The 21,089-nt window shown below is 37.6% G+C and overlaps 1 protein-coding gene across 1 annotated transcript in view; it reads left to right on the top strand.

Annotated features, from left to right (window-relative positions):
• Positions 1-21,089, top strand: part of NETO1 (neuropilin and tolloid like 1) — a 107,989-nt gene that overhangs the window by 55,714 nt on the left and 31,186 nt on the right. Inside the window, exons 5-7 of the mRNA XM_059410096.1 lie at positions 8,314-8,355; positions 8,474-8,601; positions 18,058-18,286. Of these exons, the coding sequence (XP_059266079.1) occupies positions 8,314-8,355; positions 8,474-8,601; positions 18,058-18,286 (399 nt within the window). The remainder of the gene's footprint in view (positions 1-8,313; positions 8,356-8,473; positions 8,602-18,057; positions 18,287-21,089) is intronic.

The raw sequence follows: 21,089 nt of genomic DNA, 5'->3' as shown, positions 1-21,089 counted from the left end.
GACTCTTGGTTTTGGCTCAGGGCGTGATCTCAGGGCTCTTGAGATTAGGCCCCGTGTCACCAGGCTCCGTGCTCGGCAGGGATCTGCTTGAATAGTCTCTCTCTCTCTCTCTCTCTGCCCCTTCCCCTGCTCTAGTCCTCTCCCCTTCTCTCAAAAATAAATAAAGGAAATTTTTTTTGTTAAAAAAAGGAAATGCTCATTCACTGACAGGGCTGGCACCACAGCTATGCCAGCGAGAAATGTCTTACTAGACCAGTTCTATAAAAAAGATGGTTCAAAAGACGGATTTGTTCATCTGAGGTTTCATGTCATTTAGGGTCTATGAAGCGAATGAGCGAATAGGAGCTTCTGAGACAAGGAGGCAGGGGGCAGGGGCAGGGGCAGGGGCAGGGGCAGGGGCAGGGGGCAGGGGCTGCTACGAATCCACCAGGAACTTCCCGGCTTCCTTTGCATTCAATATTCAAACACCAAATACCAGTTTTAGACAATCTAGGTTTTAAAATTTGTCTTTATTACTCTTTTGGTCTTCTGATGATTTCTTCTTCCTTTCTTCTTACAAGTGTTTTCTTTATTCTGTATAGTAAATGCACATTTTCCCCATAGAACAATACTGTTATCTGGTGACTATAAAAAATATTGTAAAATCCTGTTTAATGTGAGCACAAGCAAAATCCAGATTCTTTGCATACATTTTATTAAAAAGAGTTATGTTTCCTCAATATATTTAAAAATGTGAATACGAGCAACATAAGAAAACTTTCTATATTATATCTAAAGAAATAAAATAAGGAAACAAAAGATCCGTACAAGCCCATGCAAATATCAATAATATTTTAAAGGGCTTGCAAACTTCCTTCCTGAAATTCTTTACGTTTTGATTTCTAAAATCCACGTATGAGTAAATTTTACGTTAAGTCAGAAGTCATAGTATATAAACTCGGTGCCAACATTAAAACCCTTAGGAAGAGAAACTCTCTGTGAAGATGTATGCCAACCTTATACTTATAGATAACAGCAACCTTAAAAAGGTCTAAAGTATTATACTATGAATTTTATGTTAAAGCAATGTTGCTTCTAGACAAGAGTGAAATAAATCAGATAATATGATGATGCAATAGTATGTTGTCAAGATTTTTTGCAATTGCTTTTAAAATTGCATTTTAAGTTCAGTTAACTAATTGTAAAACCCCAAAGCCAGTGGTTTTTCAGTCTTGAGTAGGAAGCTGGAAGCCAAGGTTGAGATGTGTTCCAGATGGGTAGAGAAGGGTGGAGACATCGAAGTGGCCATTGGAATGGCAGTTAGTTTCCATGCCAGAGTTGACAGAATAAGGATATATCCAGAGATATTTCAGGACTTTCCCAAGTAAATAAACAGAAGTGGAGATATTATGTAGCTTATGACATAATTCAAAATGTGTGAGAGTGGGGAGTTTGAGGGAAATATTGACTCACATTCTCTAAGACTATCCGGTTAAGTAGTTGAGCTATGCCTATATCCAAGTACTGAAGTTACGCCTTTTAATCAGAGGGTTTTGTAGTTCTGGTAACATGGCCAGGTCAGGCAATTCCATTTTCCCATAAACTGCTGTTCAAGGACTAGCTCTGTGTTTTGTGATATAATGGCATCCGTGAGTTGTAAAAGCCTAGACCAACAATACTTTCAACTCAGGAAAAGGAAGTTTCGGGCATATTAAATGAATGGTTCAATGTTAAAGTTAGCTATAAAGCTGTTTAGGTTTTAGGTCAAAACAAGTTGCATTTTTCTAAAGTAACTGAACCAACATTTTGTCCATTTATGAAATGAAGATACCTCTGATTTTGTTCAGTGATAGTCTAATCAGATAGACATTAATTTACTGAAAGTCCATCTACAATATGGCTTGTAGATGTAAAACATGTTAAAGGCATTGATTGATATTAACATATTAATAAATATTAAAACTTTCTTTTGAATATGAAATAAATGTATCACACAGTCCTGAATTAATAAATTACAACTTTGAATTTTGTTGGAAGAAGACATTTACCCATGATACAAAGGTGGGGTGACAGGGTCAAACTGCAATACTTTAGTCTTAAAACCCCTATCATTTCTTATGAAATATCGAAGACCTCAAAGTGCTTTGGCTTATATGGCCATATCAGTCAATTCTTATTATATTAGACATTCAAGCTGATAACATTTTAAATAGATATTTTTTAATTCATAGAAAAATTATACTGTGGTAACATAAAAACATGTTAAAGGCATTGATTGATATTTACATATTAATAAATATTAAAATAATAATTAGAAGAATTACATTTTTCTACATTTTTGGAAACCTACTTAGTGTCTGGCTTATTAAAAGATAACTAGATTCTCACATCCACTTCATTAAATGCATCACAGTGCATTCCTATGGTTGAAGTAAATGAAGAAAATTCAGCCTCACAGAGATGGGTAGTTGAAAAAAGGAGGTGTATTGTCATAGCCTTTTCAGATGAATACTACCTCAAACCTCAAAAAGTGATAGTTTCTTAAAGGTTAGTTGCAACGAGGAATGTGAAACTGTATCAATGAAGTTCTTGTGTTCTATTCATTAACATCTGTCTATGGCATTTTTATCCATACAGGATTTCTTAAGGTCATGCATTACTCTTTAACAATTATTGGATCACTGTTACGCAGATCTTCCAAATGTTGATCCATTTCATTATTGAACATCAAAAATCACATTTGTTCATTTACTCAACAATCACATTTAAACATGCTTTAAGTACTGAGAAGCTGTCAGATACACAGTGATGGATATGATTTTCCTTGCTTGAAGCTTGCATTTGATCATTGGCAGCAAATATTGTCAGTTGTTTTTCTTAAAGTCAACAGATTCACTATGTGCATTCTGCAGAAAAGACATGTATTCAAAATTTTAGATTTAAAAAAATAGCACTTTTTCATCGAGGAGATTTTTAAGCAAATAGTTCTCTACCCCCACAAATGCATGGGCACGAATTATACAATAAATACTATGGCTATGGTTTAATTCCATTGTCTTGGAGCCTGTTTAGGCATCAGCAGTTTATTTACCGTTGCTTTTGCACCGTCGATGCAAATGTCAACACAGATGTTCCAGCATAATTCATAAATTCAAAAGTTTTCCAACAATTTGAATATTTCAGCACAACTAGCATTTGCTGCCAAGCATTCTTGTAGAAGAAGGTCGTTGATGATTGGCTTACAGTGACACTGGATGAACTCAAGCAAAAGAAGCAAGTTCACCCATGTCTGTACATCTATTTGTTACACAAAAATAAAATTCTCTAGACAAGATGTTAAGTTTTTCTTCTTGTTTAAAACTACAACTTTAAATCAGCAAGTTGCTGTCCGGCCGGAAAGCAGCAGACTCCTGTTTTTTGTTGTTTTTTCATTTCATTTTTTTCTGATTACCCATCCAGTAGACATCCATCAATGGCAGCCATGCACTGTCTTCTCAGTCTGGCCTCTCTCGTGTGTGCTTCTCCAGCCAACACAGGACAATAACTTACTTTGTAAGATGTCTCAGGGACTTTATCAGTTTTAGTTTCAAAAGTGTAATATAAGACTTTTAGCTTTTGAAGAACTGATTATGTCTGCATTTGAAATATTCATTACTTCTTAAAAAATTATTTATCTCAAAATAATGTTGCAATCAAACTGTCACAATAAAATTACTAGAAAATAAATAACAATAAAACAAATTATTACCATCTATAAAGCTGAAGAGATGATCGCTTTTGTCATATTTTCATTTCTTATGGACAGCTTTCCCATCTTATTGGGAGTAGATTTCTCCTCTTCATGAGTAAGAGGCCTCTTTGGAATATTAGTGTCTCCTTTCTTCAGCTTTAGAAATAAACTGTGTAAGGACAGGTGGAGACAGGAGGCTGTCAGTCTCCTCCACCATCTCCAACAAATGTCTCCCTGCACAGGAAGAAGAATACATTACAGATATATTTCTTTTATTTCAGGGAGCATATTATGGAATTTCATAATAGTCATAGTTAGATGAAAATTTTAAAATTAGGAGAAAATTTAAAATATTTTAAATATGTATATAATTATAAAATAAGACGTAAATTGCCTAAATTCTGGTTGTGCTTCCATGTATGTTAGAGATATAACTCTAAATTTCATAATAATAGTGTCTTGGACAGAATGAGATTACAGAGATTACAGGAGGGAAAAGTAAACCAAGCCAGTAAGTGTCCAGTAAAATTATTAAGAATTAACTGGAATTAATCTCTGGAAATGTACATCATTTATACCCTAAATTCACTACCTTAAGAATGTTCTGGGAAATGCAAGCAAATATTTCAGTAACCATAGTAGTGATAATGTCATCAAACAGCATGTAGGGTCTGGAAACCACCATACATATTTATTTAGAAGCTGAGGCTGATGGTGTTCTGTATTCTGTGTATGGCTTTTGACGTGGACCCTGGAAAGGAGGAAGAGGGAATGGAGAATTGTTTCAAGTAGTTTTTATGGCTCAACCTTCAAGTGAAGTTCAGCCATTTTGTCCACATTTCGCTGGGCAGAACTCAGCCACACAGCTACTCACAACTGTAAGGGGGGCTGGGGAGTGTAGTCAGCTGGTGCCCAGAAGGAAAGAGACTCGGGTTTTGTGGATTAGAGATTAGTCCTTAATATAGCTTCTAATTCGATAATTTACTGTGGGAGCCTCTGATTTGGAAAGAGGTACTTATATGTGTTGTAAATACATCAACAGTATAAGAAAATCAACCTGGTATAAAATCACTGTATTTTTTATATTCACAGAAAAATACATTAAATTCAAAAGTATTAATGGAGCTCCCACTATGTCCAAGTGGTATTCTAGGTCTTGGAGACAAGGAGCAGTAGACAAAAATCCCTTAGAGTGTGCTTCCTTATAGTCTGGTGAGAGTCGACGGCCAATAAGAAAGTAAACCAATAGTAAAACAATAGTGGATTTTGATAAAAGAGACCATGAAGGAAGAAAATAAAGTAAGAGGTAGAGTTATTTTAGAGAGGTTTATGAAGGAAGGTCTTTTGAGAAGACGGTTCAGGTTCTCCAGTCATGAGCTGAAGAAGGGGAAGGATCCAGCTGTGCAAAGAGCTGCAGGGGGCGGGGGCAGCGTGGAGGGAGCAAACAGCAGGTCTGAGTGCGGAGGGGCAGCCTCAGGTGCCGGAGGAACAGGAAGGCTCCACGTGTTTTGAGAGATGACAGAAAAGTCTAGAGCCTGTGGTACATTGGGCCAGGGGGTCAGGGGCAGGAACACAGAGAATTACTGTCCTTTAGAAAGATCTGTGGTTTTGGTTATGGGGAGTGACAAGCCAGGTGAGTATAACGATTTGGTTTATATTTTTAAAAAGTTTATTTGGGTTGCTTCGTGGAGAACATTTTGGGAAGGTCTAGAGTAGAAGGTGGCTTCCTGAGTCTAACCTCACTGTGCCGCTGCATAATCATTTCTGTCATTGCCCACGAACAACCTGGGGCAAAAACCCCCCAAACAACAACAACAACAACCAAAAAAACCCAAAAAACAAAAAACACAACTACAACAACAACAAAAACCCCACTAATCTTGGTGTTCTTAAACTTGGTGTAGGCTGCTTTAAAAAAATTATTGTATTGTTTATTTTCTATTTTGCAGGTCATAGGCCCATCTGTTATTGTGACTGTGCTATTACTGGTGGTTCATTCAAATGGAAGTACAGAAACAATTTCTCCCTCTCTCCCCCCGCCTTTTCCTAACCATCAGTGCTCTCACCATTAATTTAAAGACAAAAATAAATTTTCAACTCCCGGAACTGGCATTTCTCTCAACATTGTCTAGCACAAGTTATAAAAATGACAAATGTTAGCCTTCAAACCAGAAAATGGAATACCAGCTACATTTCCACAAGAATCATAGGAACAGTCATGCCGGCTGAAACATTTGAACCTGTAATGACTATTATTAAATGTTATGTAAAATAGTGAAAGGGACATAATAATAAAGAATCTGCAACACTGAGGTGGACAAGCTTGATGTAAAAGTGAGGGGGAAATATTGGGTCTCTTCAATACCAAGAAAACTGCTTAGTGGTGACCACCAGTATGAGTAATTCTATACAAAACATAGTTCTTTTGTTGTACACAGTAGGTATTAAATATACACTTTTTTAAGGGGCACCTGGGTAGCTCAGTTGGTTAAGCATCTGTCTCTTAATTTCTGCTCAGGTCTGATCTCAGGGTCATGAGATGAAGCACTGTGTTGGTCTCTCTGCTCAGCAGGGAGTCTGCTTGAGATTCTCTCTCCCTCTCTCAAATTTTATATATATATATATATATATATATATATATATAAAATATATAAAAACTCAACATATATATGATATATATACTGTATATATATATATATATGTATATATATATATATATATTTAAGAATAACCAAATATCCATTAATTTAGATAAAGGCAAAAAAAAATCCACTTGGGGATCTCCTGATCCAAATGAACGATGTGGCCCTCCTCTCTTCATCTTCCAGGGAAGTTGCACACAGTTGCTTCTTCCTGCCGCCTTCCCTCACTCTCTACCTTTTCTTTCCTTCCGTCTTTCCTTCCTTCCTTCCTTCCTTCCTTCCTCCCCACCCCCATCCCTTCCTTCCTTCCTTCTGAAAGGTAAAAGAAATGTCTTCAAAATAATTCTACAAAGGAGTTTATATCTCAATTCAAAATATATTCCCGCATTGCAATTGTGTTCTATGATAAAGTGAACCTGGGTAGTGGACCTGACTGAATGGTGGCCTTAAGCCAGGCCTTTCAGTTTCCATATATCAGTATGTATTATTGCTTAAGAAAATAAGGGGGAAAAAGCTGTAATGAAAATAAGTACAGCGATACAGTCACTGGAAGTCACGGGCTTGGCATCTCCAAGCACACGGACATAGAAAGGAGCATCCCTAGATGCACATCGCATCTATGCACACACAGTCTTGATGTCCAGAAATTATTGCCTCCTGAGAGTGCTGCCCTTTCATATTTCAGCCCTAGACTCCTGTCGCGCAGTGTCTCTCAACATATTTTTAACTTTGTAAGATTTTTAATTTATGGCCAATACCTTAATAGTATAAAGAAATTAAATTTCACAGTCTTCTTTTAAATTGGATGCCATGTGTCTCCAAGAAAAATTTTTGTAGCCTTTAATGCCTTTATCCTTAAGGAAAAGAAAATCCAATTCAAAGTAACTGAAATTATAAGGACATACATTGTTTCAAAAAGCAAAAGGGGGAGGGATGTGTGACTACAGGGTAGTTGAATACAGTGCCCCAGTGATGTCCGTAAGGATTTGCGTTCTCCAGAGAGTTAGCATCTCCTCACGTTAGTGCCTGCCAACATCATAAGCTGACCACTGTGCATGATCCCAAAGGGACCCCATACAAGCCGGATCACAGAGGAAGCCAGAAAACTATATGCCTTGTTTCTTCTTATTACTGAAGAAAACTTTCTCAAAAGTCCTTCAAAAGACAAAGGTCTTTGTTTTCTGCTTACCATTACATTTCACTGGTTGCATACCTATCTCAAAATCAATTTTAGGGAATGGAAGCAAGCCTACCATGATGGCTTTTAACACCTGGGATGCTTCTGAGGATCATGATAAGTCAAACTTCCTCCAAGTACATGAGCAGAGGACACATACGTGGACCTGGGATGGGGTGAGGGGAAAGCCAGAGAGGGAGCTGTCTTTGAGAGGATCCAGTGTATACTGAGGAACACTTTGGAAGCTCGCATGCACTAAAAAATTAAGGAAAAATGTCTTCTGGAAATAGGATAGTGCATTCTGCTGCAGGACGGAGGCCCTCGGTTTCACAGATGAAATTTGCACTTCCAGTATTTCAGTGGCAAAGAAAATTGTGTTTCAACAACTTGCAAAATCTGTTAAATCCAAACAAATGATTATATGTGTCATAGATGGAAGTTTACTCATAGCTTGTCTTACCTATGGATACATTTTAAAAACCGTCTGGTGTCTGATTATGGATTTAGAGGTAATGAATAATATTTTTACTTGATGCCTAGATGATGAATGGCATTGGAAGGTTTTTAAAAATGGCTTCTTGTGTGGTGATAAAAATGCTGTGATAAAATTCTGTTTTATAAATTAACATTTCAGTCATAACATTATCATGCATTTTGTTTATCCACTTAAGTTCTCTTAATATATTTTTTGGCAGATTCTTGAATAATTTAATGGTATATTACGCACCATCATTTTAAGGAATAAATGCAGAATAAGACTAATTATCTTTTTCTCAATTTTTAAGATCCTGACTTTAAGGACCTTGGAGTTTTGAAACCATTACCAGGTCGGTAAAATAGATACTCGATAATGTTCAAAGGTCTTTGTTTTCTGCTCTGAAATATACTTTTGGTTTATTATTCAAGCTCCATTTTTCTGTGTTTGTTTGGCATTTCATTATTTAGCATGTGAGTTTGAGACGGGCGGTCCTGAAGGAATTGTGGAATCTGTACAAATTATGAAAGAAGGCAAAGCTTCTGCTAGTGAGGCTGTGGATTGCAAGTGGTACATCCGGGCACCTCCACGATCCAAGGTCAGTCTGAAGGTGAAAACATTAGACAGTCAGCTTGGGAAGTATGTGGAGCACGCATTGCTTTGAACCAACTGGACATGCTTCGTGAGTTTCAGAGTGCAATCGTAAGCTTTCGTTTTATTTTAGTTTGAAATGCAACTTGTCTTACCCCATCCAAGGAAATTTTTGATGCCATAAATAAAACGGAGAAGGTGCTTTGAAAAGATCACCTGGACAAGAGACCCTAAGGTGACACCCCTTCCTCTCTGGAAAATGGATTGAAATTCTATACCTAAGCTGTGGGTCTAAGTATAATCACATTTATGCCTGTATTGTCAGTATTTGTATTTTGCTCGCTTTTCAACCTAATATCGAATCTTTGGAAGAAATTGTCCAGGCCTTGCAAATACCCCATATCTCTAGCATATAGAATATCTTGTGATAAGGCTGGGGGACAGTGGCGAACAGGACCTGGGAGAGCCTGGCCCAAGCAAAGAGGTCAGCCTGGATTTCACTGCCTCTTAAGCTACTTTTTATTGTCGTTATGAGAACATTTTGGTCTGACATTATCAGGCCCTCCAATGTTCTCATGACAGGGAAGTCAGCAATTTATGTTATCACCTTGACTTTTAAATACTGCAATACGTTTTTTAAATTGTAAATTTACATGCTATTAAACGAAATACATTATGGGTCAGATTCAGACTCAAACCACTATTTTGGAACTACTTCCTTAGAACAACCATATTTATCCTCTTATTGAAATTTTAAGGAATACTGGGGATGGTGACTGTGTCAGTCACTATCTTCAGTGGGGACTGTTGATTATTTGCCAGTCTCCCTTCCTGTATTGCCATTCCTCAGTTATAGAGTTTCAACTAAGTCTTATTGATTTATTAGGTTTGTCGTTGACTTTACTGAGGTTGAAACAGTTTGTTATTTAGTTAATAGATTTAGTGGCTCTGTAAAGTCTCGAGCATCATGTTGGAGAGAAGAAGAAAGCATGCCAGCCCCTGCCCTCTTCCTGTTTAATTCTTAGACAAATGTGTAACCAAATAACCCAAGGAATGAGCCATGAGAATTGAGGTGTCCCTAAGGTGTAGTAGAGAGAGGGGGAAGTCACATACACCTGCAGAGGTAAGTCAAATGTGGAATCAAATTCAGCCAGGGTGTCCACTGATTCTCAGTAAGAAACAGCTTTGTGTCAGGTAGATTAGGGAAGCGCTCTCCAGGTAGACGGGAGAGCATTGGGGCCATAGAATCAGCAGACAATTAGGAGTTAGGTAATTGAATGTGACCAAATAAAAGAAGCATGGAGATGAATAAAAGTATGGAGGTCGATGGTGAGTCTTTGAGCCCAAGGGCTGTAAAGAACCTGGATTCATTCCGGTAGCTTTAGTGATACACAGATAAGCATGAAGCAGGAAACCGATTTGGTCCGATCTGCACTCTGGAAAAAGAGCTTTTCCCTGGGAAGCAGGGACAGAGGCATGAACACTGCAAGCAGAACACTCAGGAGGAAGATACCGCAGTGAGCCCCATGGTTGAGGCTAGCGGATGACGGTAGACAGGCCGAAGAAAGATTCAAGATCAACAGAGGAGAATTTGGTGGCTCGATATTCAGGATGTGGGGAGGGATAGAGGCATCTTTGGGGAGGCTGGCATTTCAGGAAGTAGGTTGGTTTTCTTCACTTGATTTTCCCAGGAATCTGTCTCTGGGTCTGCATACGATTTATAAGTGCCGCCCGCTTTGCCCCGACATCGCCATCACAGACGTTCAGAGCCACGCTCCCTCTTCCCGCTTTGCCCCTGGTGGGCCTCTTTGCATCTGTGCAAATCTTTGAAAACTTATATTGTATTATCAAGAAAGACCCAGTGATTCCTCCATTAAAAAAAAAAAAAAAAATCAAAGACTGTTCCTGACACAAAAGCCAACGCACTCGCTGGATTATAAAGGAGCTAGATTGCAGTGTGTTATTCTCTCTTATGTAATCTGTGGGTTCACATGCAAGTGCTATTCATTTTTCTCAAACTCTATGAATGAAAAATGAAAAAAAAAGTTCTCCAGCTGGAAACATTTGAGCCCCTCCTCATTGCTGTAAGGAGCATCTTTGTCACGGCAGTGTTAAAGAGAGGGCTTTGATGGGAGCGTAAACACACGTCGTTTTTTTTTTTTTTTCCAGCTGGTAAATAGGCTGTCTTTTGTACAATTCCAGAGCAACAATACCCGGTGTACCTGTCTGTTACAGAATTTGGCATTCTGTGACCCAAAGGGGAAGCCGCCTGCAGAGCTGGACAAAGATGACTCTATTGTGACAGGTTTCTCCGTTAAATTAAAGGTTAGAAGATAGGAAGTGGCTTTGAATAACTGTGGAGAAAAGCAAGAACTGGATATGACTGCCTATGTGGGCTTTCTATTTTTGTGGCGTTCCTAACAGCTTATGAGGATAGACTATCAAAGCCCGAATTAAACTTGAAGGGGCTGGTGGTGAATATTTGAATGATAACTGGGAAATTGAAACATACTCCACAATGCAAGTGCTAAATAGTTTCCCAGGTTTTATTAAAATTTATATCAAGGCTATATTGCTTCTCAGACTTTTGACAAATAGAAAATAGTCATACACATTTAATTAGAATGTGATTAGTCCAGATTTCTTAGAATTTGGCATGCTAGACCCAGAAAGAACGTTGGGATTCTGCTCCTGATTAACTCATTTAACAGATAAATAAGCTGAGACATGATCATCAAGTCTTATATGGGCTAATAATGGAATATAGAGATCTCTTTGTGTAGACTCTAGAGCAAGGATGGTGGAAGGGTGTTATGGTATCTTGTCCTGGACCTGGTACAGAAGAGAACCGACAGAAAACAATGTTGGGTGATCATATCATGGTAACTATTTGAATGTCAATTCCCTGAAGGCTGCAGCTTAATGTATCTCTAGATACTCAGCACCGAGTGAAACATCTGTCATTCAGTTAAAACTCATGTAATACAAAACAAACTGATGTGTATCTAGAAAAATGGACATGGTGGCAATCTTCAGACATTTGAAGGACTCTCATATGATGGAGAACAAGAGGATAAGCGTTATTCTGCATGATTTCAAGTACTATAATTTATTTGAATGCTTGAAACTGGAACTATATAGCTTTTGGTTTGATATAAAGAAGGTTTGTCTTTAGTTTTAATAATGGAGCTGCTCAAAAACCGAATGATATTCCATAAGGAGGAATCTAAATAAAGTTTGGCAAATATTTGGTATAATAATTTAAAAGCAAGGTAGTTCTTTAGCATAGATAATATTAAACTCCCCTCAAGACTAAAACTTGGTGAGTGTGTGGTAAGTGACTGCCCAAGTATTTGGTCTCTTGGTACAGAGCTAAGGCAAGATTTCAGTCTCCTGACTCGCAGTCCAATGTTGTGTCACCAAACCACACTATTTGAGGGAATTGTCAAATTTGTTAAGATAGAAAAAGAGATAAATCCAAGACTTAGAAAAGTACACAAATGAAGATGATTAACTTAATGATTAAGGTGTTGGGACAATAAAACTCTAGCTTTTAATAATTACCCATCATTTCAAACTTCACATTAATTTTTAATGTGTTGTTACTCCAGTCAAAAATGTTTTGAATAAAATTAGCATTAAACTTGACAAACATAGTAAGTCAATATTTTATAGTGAAGTTGTTTTAAGGTAAATTATATGATGAACTTAATTGTAGGTGGAATCTTAAAGATGACACCCAAGATTTCTAGCCCAATCAGTGACTGTGAATATAAAATATTACATACCTGATTATGTTAAATTATCTGGCAAAAGGGATTTTGCTGATGCAATAAAGGTTACCAGTCCGTTGGCTCTGGGTCAGTTAAAAGACAGTTTATCTAGGTGAGCCTATTCTAATTACATGAGCCCATTACAAGCTGAATTTTCTCTGGCTGTAGGCAAAAGGGGGAGTCAGAGTAACTAAAAATGTTTTCTAGGAGCTAAACGTGAGCCCTGGTACATGGGCATCAAGGAAACAGGGACCTTGATACCAGAATGGCAAGCTGCTGGGTTTTTCAACTTCCTATGCCCTTAGCAGAGAACACAGTGCAGCCCCCAGTCACTTGCCCTACAGAACTCAGGGAAACTGAATGGGTCTTGTTTAAAGCTACTCTATCTCTGGGAGCTTGTCACCGGCCCGGAGAAAACTAGCAGCAGATGAAGAGTAGCGGCTGTGCTTGATCACAGTGATGAGTCCCGGGGCTCTAAACACCGAGCCTTCCTTTATCATCTCCAAAAGTGAAAATGAAAATTAAGTCGACAAAATGGAGATTTTAACTGGCTAGATAACCACCAAGGAACAGCTCATGACTCACTGTGTTTTGAACTGAAATCTCAGTTTTGAACGATCAGATTTTAGAGATGGCGTGTTTTGATACTTGCTTATGCAAGCCAGAAAATCATTTTAATATTCCCATCAGGATTTGTTATAGGAGGTATCATTTCAACACTTCAGAGAATATGATGTTGTGATTTTCTCCTCCAAATAAAGGGGATGCTGCTGCTAGCCTCCAGATTCATGGGATATCGAACCTAAAATTCTAAGACCTGGAATGTCCAGTCACAAATCAAACAGTAAACAGGGAAGTTCTGGGCTACACATTTTTTAGAATGTGGCTTTATTTATTAAAGTAGAAAGTATTGAAACCATGGAGAGCATTTCTGAGGCTGTGGTGTGTATTTAATTTGTATTTTCATGGAGAAAACTGTTCTGGCAAGTCTTAAATAATTGCCCCAAACAATGTCTGTTTTCTGCATCTCACTGCAACACAAGGGGAAGGACCAGGTTGAAAGGTTGGTATTTCAATGTTTTTTTGTTTTTTTTTTTTTTGTAAATATATTACTTAGTAAATTGTTACCTAGATTTACTTTTCTTAAGGGATTCTTCTCTCCATATTAGTGTGATTTAGAAGACAGATATTACTAGAAATTGCTTATGTGTTCTGAAGCTTCTCCGGTCCTATTCAATAAATCATTTTGTCAGCTCAAACCCTGTGATTGATTAGAAAGAAGAATGCATCAAAATGATTCACTGAAAGGAGATTGTAATCTGACCATTTTACTGGAGTTATATATGATTCTGTTTATCATTTTCCCTTTTTCTCGGCAGAGAGACTAAAGAGCGTTCTGTAGTTTTCCACCTTAAATAAAACCCATGTCATTGGGCATTCTCCCCTTTGGCGATCTTATGGCACAAGTTTTAAGCTGGACAGATATCATTTAAATCCCAATCTAAGGAAGGCTTTTATACGATGTATCCTAGAGCTAGTGTGGGGAAGCTTGGTCACTTCTCTGGCTATGGACAGTTGGCTTTTGCACCGACATCACTGCACCCAGTAAACCAAAATATGCCAGTGGCATATTTTGTATCTTTCCTGAAATGATTTTTTTTTAAATGAAGTTAAAAAAATAATGGAACGCTTCAGAAGTGAATATATAAAATCTAGCGACTAATTGTTCACTTCCTCTATAAATGGTGTCCTAAGAATGGCCTTTAAATATAGAAGGTGCTTAGACCACTGTCGTTGAACTTCATGTGAGAATAGCAGTCAGTTGCCTCCTATGGAAAAATGTGGATGCTCTCTTGAGCTGTCAGATGAGAAACCACGGGCTGAATCTGCAAATTGCCTTTCTAACTATAGCAGTGCTCTTCTATGAAACAAACTTCTTTTTAAGAAAATTTAAGACAGCCCTTTCTTTCAGTGGGACACATTTATTTTCCGTGAATCTCATTTTTATCTGGATGGTCAACATGTTTCCTTGCCCCTGTAGGAAAATCAAAATAGTTTGGCTTTGCTGGTTTAGTCATTTATCTGGTTGTGGTTTGTTTTTCTTAAGACAATAATTTTCTTTCTGGAATATAAATCTGTGAGAATTATTAAAAAAAAAATACATCAGTCTGCATAGTGTGGTACAAAGGAGGAAACTGTCGGGTGGATCTCCGTTCAGTACTCATCTGTCATCTAAGGGCTTGGGTCACTTTGAAAATTACTTAGTTTCTCCCAGTGTCATCTTTTTCATTTTAAAATGGTTATAACAAGTGTCTGTGGTTGTCGAGAGATTGGAGTGAAATCACGTGTTAGCACAATGTCTTAAGTTATTGTCAGTTTGGGATGTAAATAATAAATTAGCATTTGAAACTGGGTTTCTTCAGGCAGGGTAAGATACTCAAAATAGGAGGGCAGGCATCTTAGGCCACTGACTCACTCAACCTGGAAACATCTGCCTCTCAAATATCTTTCTTCCTTAAATTAGTCAAATGATGATTTATTTCTCTTTCTGTGGGCAGACTGTTTGGTTTTTGTAGCTCTGGAATGGCACTGGAGGGAGGGGTTACTTTACATTTGAACTCCAAAGGACCTTTTCATGTACCCTACTCAGTTTTTCCTCCTGCTGATAATTATGTGTATTTACAATTGTAATTGCATATTCTTTTGATGGCTAATTCTTTTGAGGTTGGGTTGATTGCATAGTATTTGAGAATATAAATTTATACTTGATTTTTATTACATTTAACAAATTTATATTACCTAATAAGAATCCCTATATTTTGTAAGTATTTATATTTTTATAGTACTTTCCATCTGTTTACTTTTAGGTCAGGATCAGGTGATGTAGTGTAGTGAAAAGAGCTTTAAAACAAAAGTTAGGTATTTTATTCCTGCTTAAGGCTCCCACATCGATTGCTTCCATCCCTTGAGCAAGCCGTTTTGTCTCCTTTGCTCTGGCTTCCTGGTAAAGGTCATCTGAAAGACCCAATCCCTTTTCATAAGTCCATGTGAAAATTTGAAAAACACAGTAGTTAGTGAAAACTTGGAAGGTTTAACATTTTCACATATGCCTTCTTAAAGGAGACATTTGGGGATTTCCTGGATAGCTTTCAGGAAAGTAATGGTTGGGAAGAGTGCGTCCCAGATGGATTACGTGAGTAATAGCTGAACTTCTGATAAAATGAAGTAGAATATAACCTGGGAATGAGGAACATAGAGGCTTTCTTAGGGCATATGTTTTATGTCTGTAGTAATGGCAGTTAAAATTAGCATCAAAGTGTTTGGAAACTTTACAGTAGCTCCAACTATAATGTTACAGATTGCCTTCGTATGAAAACCTCACCAAGAAAAGCATCATCAAACTCAAATGCTTTCCACTGTTTCTCAATTTTTGCCCATTTCTTCCTATTTCTCTGTTGTTCTTCCTCAAGGTTATATGAGAATTTCTTGACTTGGAGCTCACACTTTATTTTTAGTCTGTTCTCTCCTGTATAGTCTGCAGCGTACTATTTTGTGGTTCTCTGACAGTTTAGAGTTATAAAGAAACACCTTGTCTGGGGGATTTTTGCACTTGGTTTCCTACTGCAAATAATAAAATGTCAATTATTCCATATAATTATTATTTATAGTACTTTAAACATTCTGACATATACGGGCCCAGTCAATAGTCGATTGATAATAAAGAAATGAAATCAATAGCAAAATAGAATTCTCCAATCAGTCAGTCATTCACAATCATGCCCTCACAATATCTGATGGAATGCCTAGTGTGTACAACACGTGGCTTGATGCCTCAAATGCAAAAATGTATGCCACTGCCCCAGCTTTTTAGGAAAGTAAAAGTAGTAAAAATTTTGTAGAACCTGTAACTAAAGCTTAAAGTAAGTTCAAAATAATATTTTAGGATAGAGGATGCATAGATTAATTCTGCCATGGCTGGGGAGTGGAGGCCACGGATATTCTGGACTGCGTGTGTAACCATTGAAATGGACCTTGAAAAACCAGGAAGAGCTTAGTAGGCAGAGAAAAAGGAATGGTGACTCACATTTAACCAATGTCCTCTGCAAAAAGGATGGCATTTTGTCAAATAAATATGGTATGTTCAGACATGAGAAGAAAAATTTGGTCATGGTTTTTAAACATTTTAAAATTATAACCATTTGAATACCAGTTAAAAGATGGTAGTATGATTCTTAAATTTGTTTCTTAGAAATGTAACTTTGATGGGCCTGGGCTTTGGAGTAGACTGGAGAATTAGAACCTTGGACAGATCCAAGCCAGCTGGGAGACTATTGAACTATCGTAGACCGACCTGCCAGCAGAGATGGAAACAACTCTTTTGAAGTTCAAATTAACAAGTATCACTGCCTGATTCAGTTAGAATGTTGGGGGCAAAGGAGAACTTTCTTTTAATTTGAAATACTGAAACTTCTACGTTTAAGGCAGACAAAACGAGCCCAATACATTTTTGTTGTATGGGGTTCATAGTTTATGAATAAATAAGCAAAAATGAGTGTTGAGATGAAAGAGATGGATATTTAGGTGAACACATGTCTTCAGTTTACACCCACGGTACATTAATAATAGAAGGGTGTCTGAGAGGAGGTAGACCCTAGATTTTCATGTTAGAAAGCATAAAAGGCTTGGTAGATATTTGTGAAGGGTGCTTTCTTTATTTCAGAACCATTCCAGATATCCCTCTCATAGTACAGAGATTTTTTTTTTCCTTTATATCACTTCTGTCTGGATGACTTTGTGTCCATGTGTCATGGTTTAATGAACACATACTTTCAACACTGAGCCTAATTCTTCTGGGCACCTGCGTTTCCTCAGTGCCTTGAACAGGGACTGGGATAAAGTCAGAGGCCAGGTTGTAGGTAATGCTGAACCAGCGGCTGAAAGGGCCGATGGCTTCTTTTCAAACCTATCTTGAGCTGAATTAATTGCTTATGATTTTGTAAAGCACACTGGAACAGAGTCAGATAAAGTCTGTTGATCATAAAGCAGCATGTCCGCAGCAGTGTTATATTGTGGAAGGCTCATAGCCTAGGGAGCTAGAGAGACCCTGTCTGATGTCCAGTGTATACCACTTGAGTCTCTGTTTCATCATCTGAATAGGACAATAAAACTGTATAGAGTAGTTGGGAGTATTTAAAAATAATCTATAGAGCAGGTTATAGGGCAATTCTACTCATTAAATGTTAATTTAATTTTTATTTATGTGGACTTCACTAAATGGTTTGACTCTATGTTGTGGCAAGAATAATCACAGATTAGCTCTCTTTTATTTTATTCTTTTTAATGTGCTCTACTTCAAAAAGGAAACCGTGTGGTTCTGTGAAATTATTTAAACAAAGTGAAATCAGAGACTATCTTTTGATACCGTTTCTGTTTTCCTTTAATAGTAATACAGATTATTTATTTCCATACACTTACCTATGTCAAGAAAGGATACTAACATTGGAAAAAAATACTAAGCATGGTTTGATCTTAGTTGTACATCTTTACCTCCTCCGCCCCACAGGGAAACATCCTAAGATTGATTGCAATCAAGACTGACTTGTGAGACTAAAGAGAAAGCCTGGTGCTCGCTGTACTACTTTCCTGTTTTGAATTGAGGAAATTACTGCATCTTTGTCGTTATGTTACAGATCTACTTACGCTTCTTGGACTATGAGATGCAGAATTCAAACGAATGCAAAAGGAACTTTGTGGCTGTGTATGACGGCAGCAGCTCCGTGGGGGATCTGAAGGCCAAGTTCTGCAGCACCGTGGCCAATGACGTCATGCTCCGCACGGGTCTTGGCGTCATCCGCATGTGGGCCGATGAGGGCAGTCGGAACAGCCGATTTCAGATGCTCTTCACATCCTTCCAAGAACGTAAGAACCCCTGCACTTGGCTGTTTGTCCTTCAGGAGGTCCCGGGCTGCAGGTCCCGCCCGCGGCTCGCGGTGTTTCTTCTTGCAGTGCGAGCACACTAGGCTGCGTCTAACGAGATTCCCTTTCCGTCATTTGGGCCCAGAGACAGGAGAGAGTTACAGATCACTTTTTGGTGACCTGTTTCTGCACAGGCATCGCAGCCTTGCTTAAGACAGCTCAGCGTTCAACCGGGAAATGACAGTTTTATTTCTCTTTGCTTTAGCTCTTACGAAGTGTATGGAACTTGCACAGCTTCTGATGAAGTTTGAGTTTAAATCTTAAAAACCTGCGCAAAAGTATCTGGTAGCTTCTCTTCAGTGAGCTCCTCCTGTAGTCCCACGTACTGCAAGTAGGTCCGAGAGAATAGAGTTCCCATTAACGCAGGCAAAGAGGGAGAATTGTTTGGGAAGAGAGTAAGCAGAAAAGGTTTCAGAAAATATTGAAAATGGCACAATGGGTGATATCCAGAGTTATGTGCAAAGCACAGCGATTTTAGAAAATTATGTTCTAACAAATAATGAGTCATATTAATAGATATATTTGGAATGTTCTTTAGAAACCCTGAATAACTCATGTTTAATAATTTTATACAAATGAAAAAAAAATCCTGAAAACTTCATCTTTAAGAAATCAGCACTTTGTATTTTGAAACAATCTATTTATTAAATAGAAAAAAAATGCTTCTGAAACCTCAAGGATTTCTGAGTGATAGGCACAACATGCAATATTTTTTTCAGTTCATAAATATTAAATACACTGGACAATTCTTTTATATAATGAAATTCCTCTCTAATTACCCAGTTGGAGAGTTCTAGGACACCAGAAGCACTCTAAATCTTGATACCATCATGGAACGAATTATCTTGCCCAACGTTATCGCAGATTTAAGCAACATGTTCCCATCACGTCCTCATTTCAGTGGTTGATCAAAAGGTTAGAGGTAGTGCATCTTGATTTCAACAAGGTATTGGGTCAAAAACAAACAAACAAACAAACAACAAAAACAAAAAACAAACTTGTCATTTTCTTGACTAGAGTAGGAAAAAATTCCGGCTACAAGATTGCACATTTAATCTCACTGATGATGACTCCACAGTGGACGATAGCTCTTGCCTTTGGTGAGAGGTTAAAGGTGCTTATTCAGTATCCTTTTCAGTCTTGCATGATAATACATTGAGAACTCCTCTTTAATTTAAATGATACACATATAGAAGGGTTAGCTTATATGTTGGAGAATATTATCAGATTTTTAAACAATATCACAAAAGTCTTCAGTTTTTATCAAAACTGTAACATGAAAGGTAATAGGGGGAAAATGAAATTATACATCTTTATCTTTCAAATATTGACTAAAACAACAGTAGTATAAAAGAACCCTAACTCCTAGGACTTCCTGAAGTTGTATTTCATTCAAATTCATTTTGAGCCAATACTTAAAAAATAATAATAATGGACGAAAAATAGCTTAGCAGTATTAGCTTATATTAAGGAAACTGAAACAAACAACTCAAAGGAGATTGTCTCGTGGGAAGATTGCTGATGACATAATCTGTTCTTTTCTGGGTTTTGTGAATGAGAAGGAGAGTAATCACTTAGAAGAGGCTGAGCTGGATTCAGGAGCCACTGGAAACATGAGACCAGGTCAAAGGAGGAGAAGTGTTTATCTTAGAGATTTTGTTGTTGTTTGAAATGTGATAACTACCATGGACTTACGTTGGTTGGATGGATTAATGAATGAGAGCTGAGATTTGTTTGCTAGATTGTAGGGAAACATCTAAGTGAAATTCAGGAAAAACATGTCTAGCTCATAGGAATGCTCCAAAACTGAATGGATTCCCATGGAGGATATGGGCTCTGGCTGGAGAGTGATTGGTCGGAAAATGGATCATCATGTTACATGAATGGGGGAGGGGGAATGTCCGTGTTTAGTAGGGAAAGGACTGGTAAACCTTGAAGGTCCCGTTCAACTCTAACAGTGACTGAGTTCTGTGAGTATTTAGAATTCTGCTTATGCAAGAAATGGTGAATTATATCATACGGTGCAAATGCCATTAGAAGTATTTCTATCTGAGCTAAAAAATAGAGTTTTTGTGCGTGTACGTAAATGATCTCCAGAAGTCCTTCAAGTGGGTGGACATTTCAATGTTGAATTCAGAAAAAAGCTTGGCCTTCTTCGTCTGTGGGAGGAAAGCACACCAATCCTTTATATTCCGGCACAAGGGGTGGGTTATCACTTTCATTTCAATGGTGAGTATTACGAGGCTTTCTCTGTGATTATCTCATCACTTTACAACAAGCTTCGATTAGAACAAATTTATCCTCTGCGTCATGTTGCCTATGCAGCATTTGAATATTCTGCTTTTTCTTGCTTTTTTGGGCAGCTAAAACTGGGTGGAATCTACCATAGCATATGCCTAAAATCAAAGCCATCGTGTGATGAAGGATGTGGGGATGGACTAAGTCTATCTGTATTGAAATCAAAATATTCCAGATACGAGATGATAATTCCAAAACAACAAGAACAGAACTTCAATTAGTGCTACTACTCAGAAATGAGTGGTTATGTCATTTTAAAGGCTCTTAATGAGGAAACAAAGGAATTCTATTTAGAGAGTTTCAAGTTCCACAAATGGTATTGTTTTATTCAATATTAGTGCCTAGGAGAGTACGTTGCATTACATTTTTGTTTTTCTTGATGATGATAGGTATAAAGTTTATATAATATAGATCATATACATATATAGCTTATAGATAATATAACAAT

The sequence above is a fragment of the Mustela nigripes genome, chromosome 8, assembly GCF_022355385.1.
Source record: "Mustela nigripes isolate SB6536 chromosome 8, MUSNIG.SB6536, whole genome shotgun sequence".
In the NCBI taxonomy this organism is placed as follows: Eukaryota; Metazoa; Chordata; class Mammalia; order Carnivora; family Mustelidae; genus Mustela; species Mustela nigripes.
Note: the sequence above shows the minus strand (reverse complement) of the source record. Positions and strands in the feature narration are given on the sequence as shown.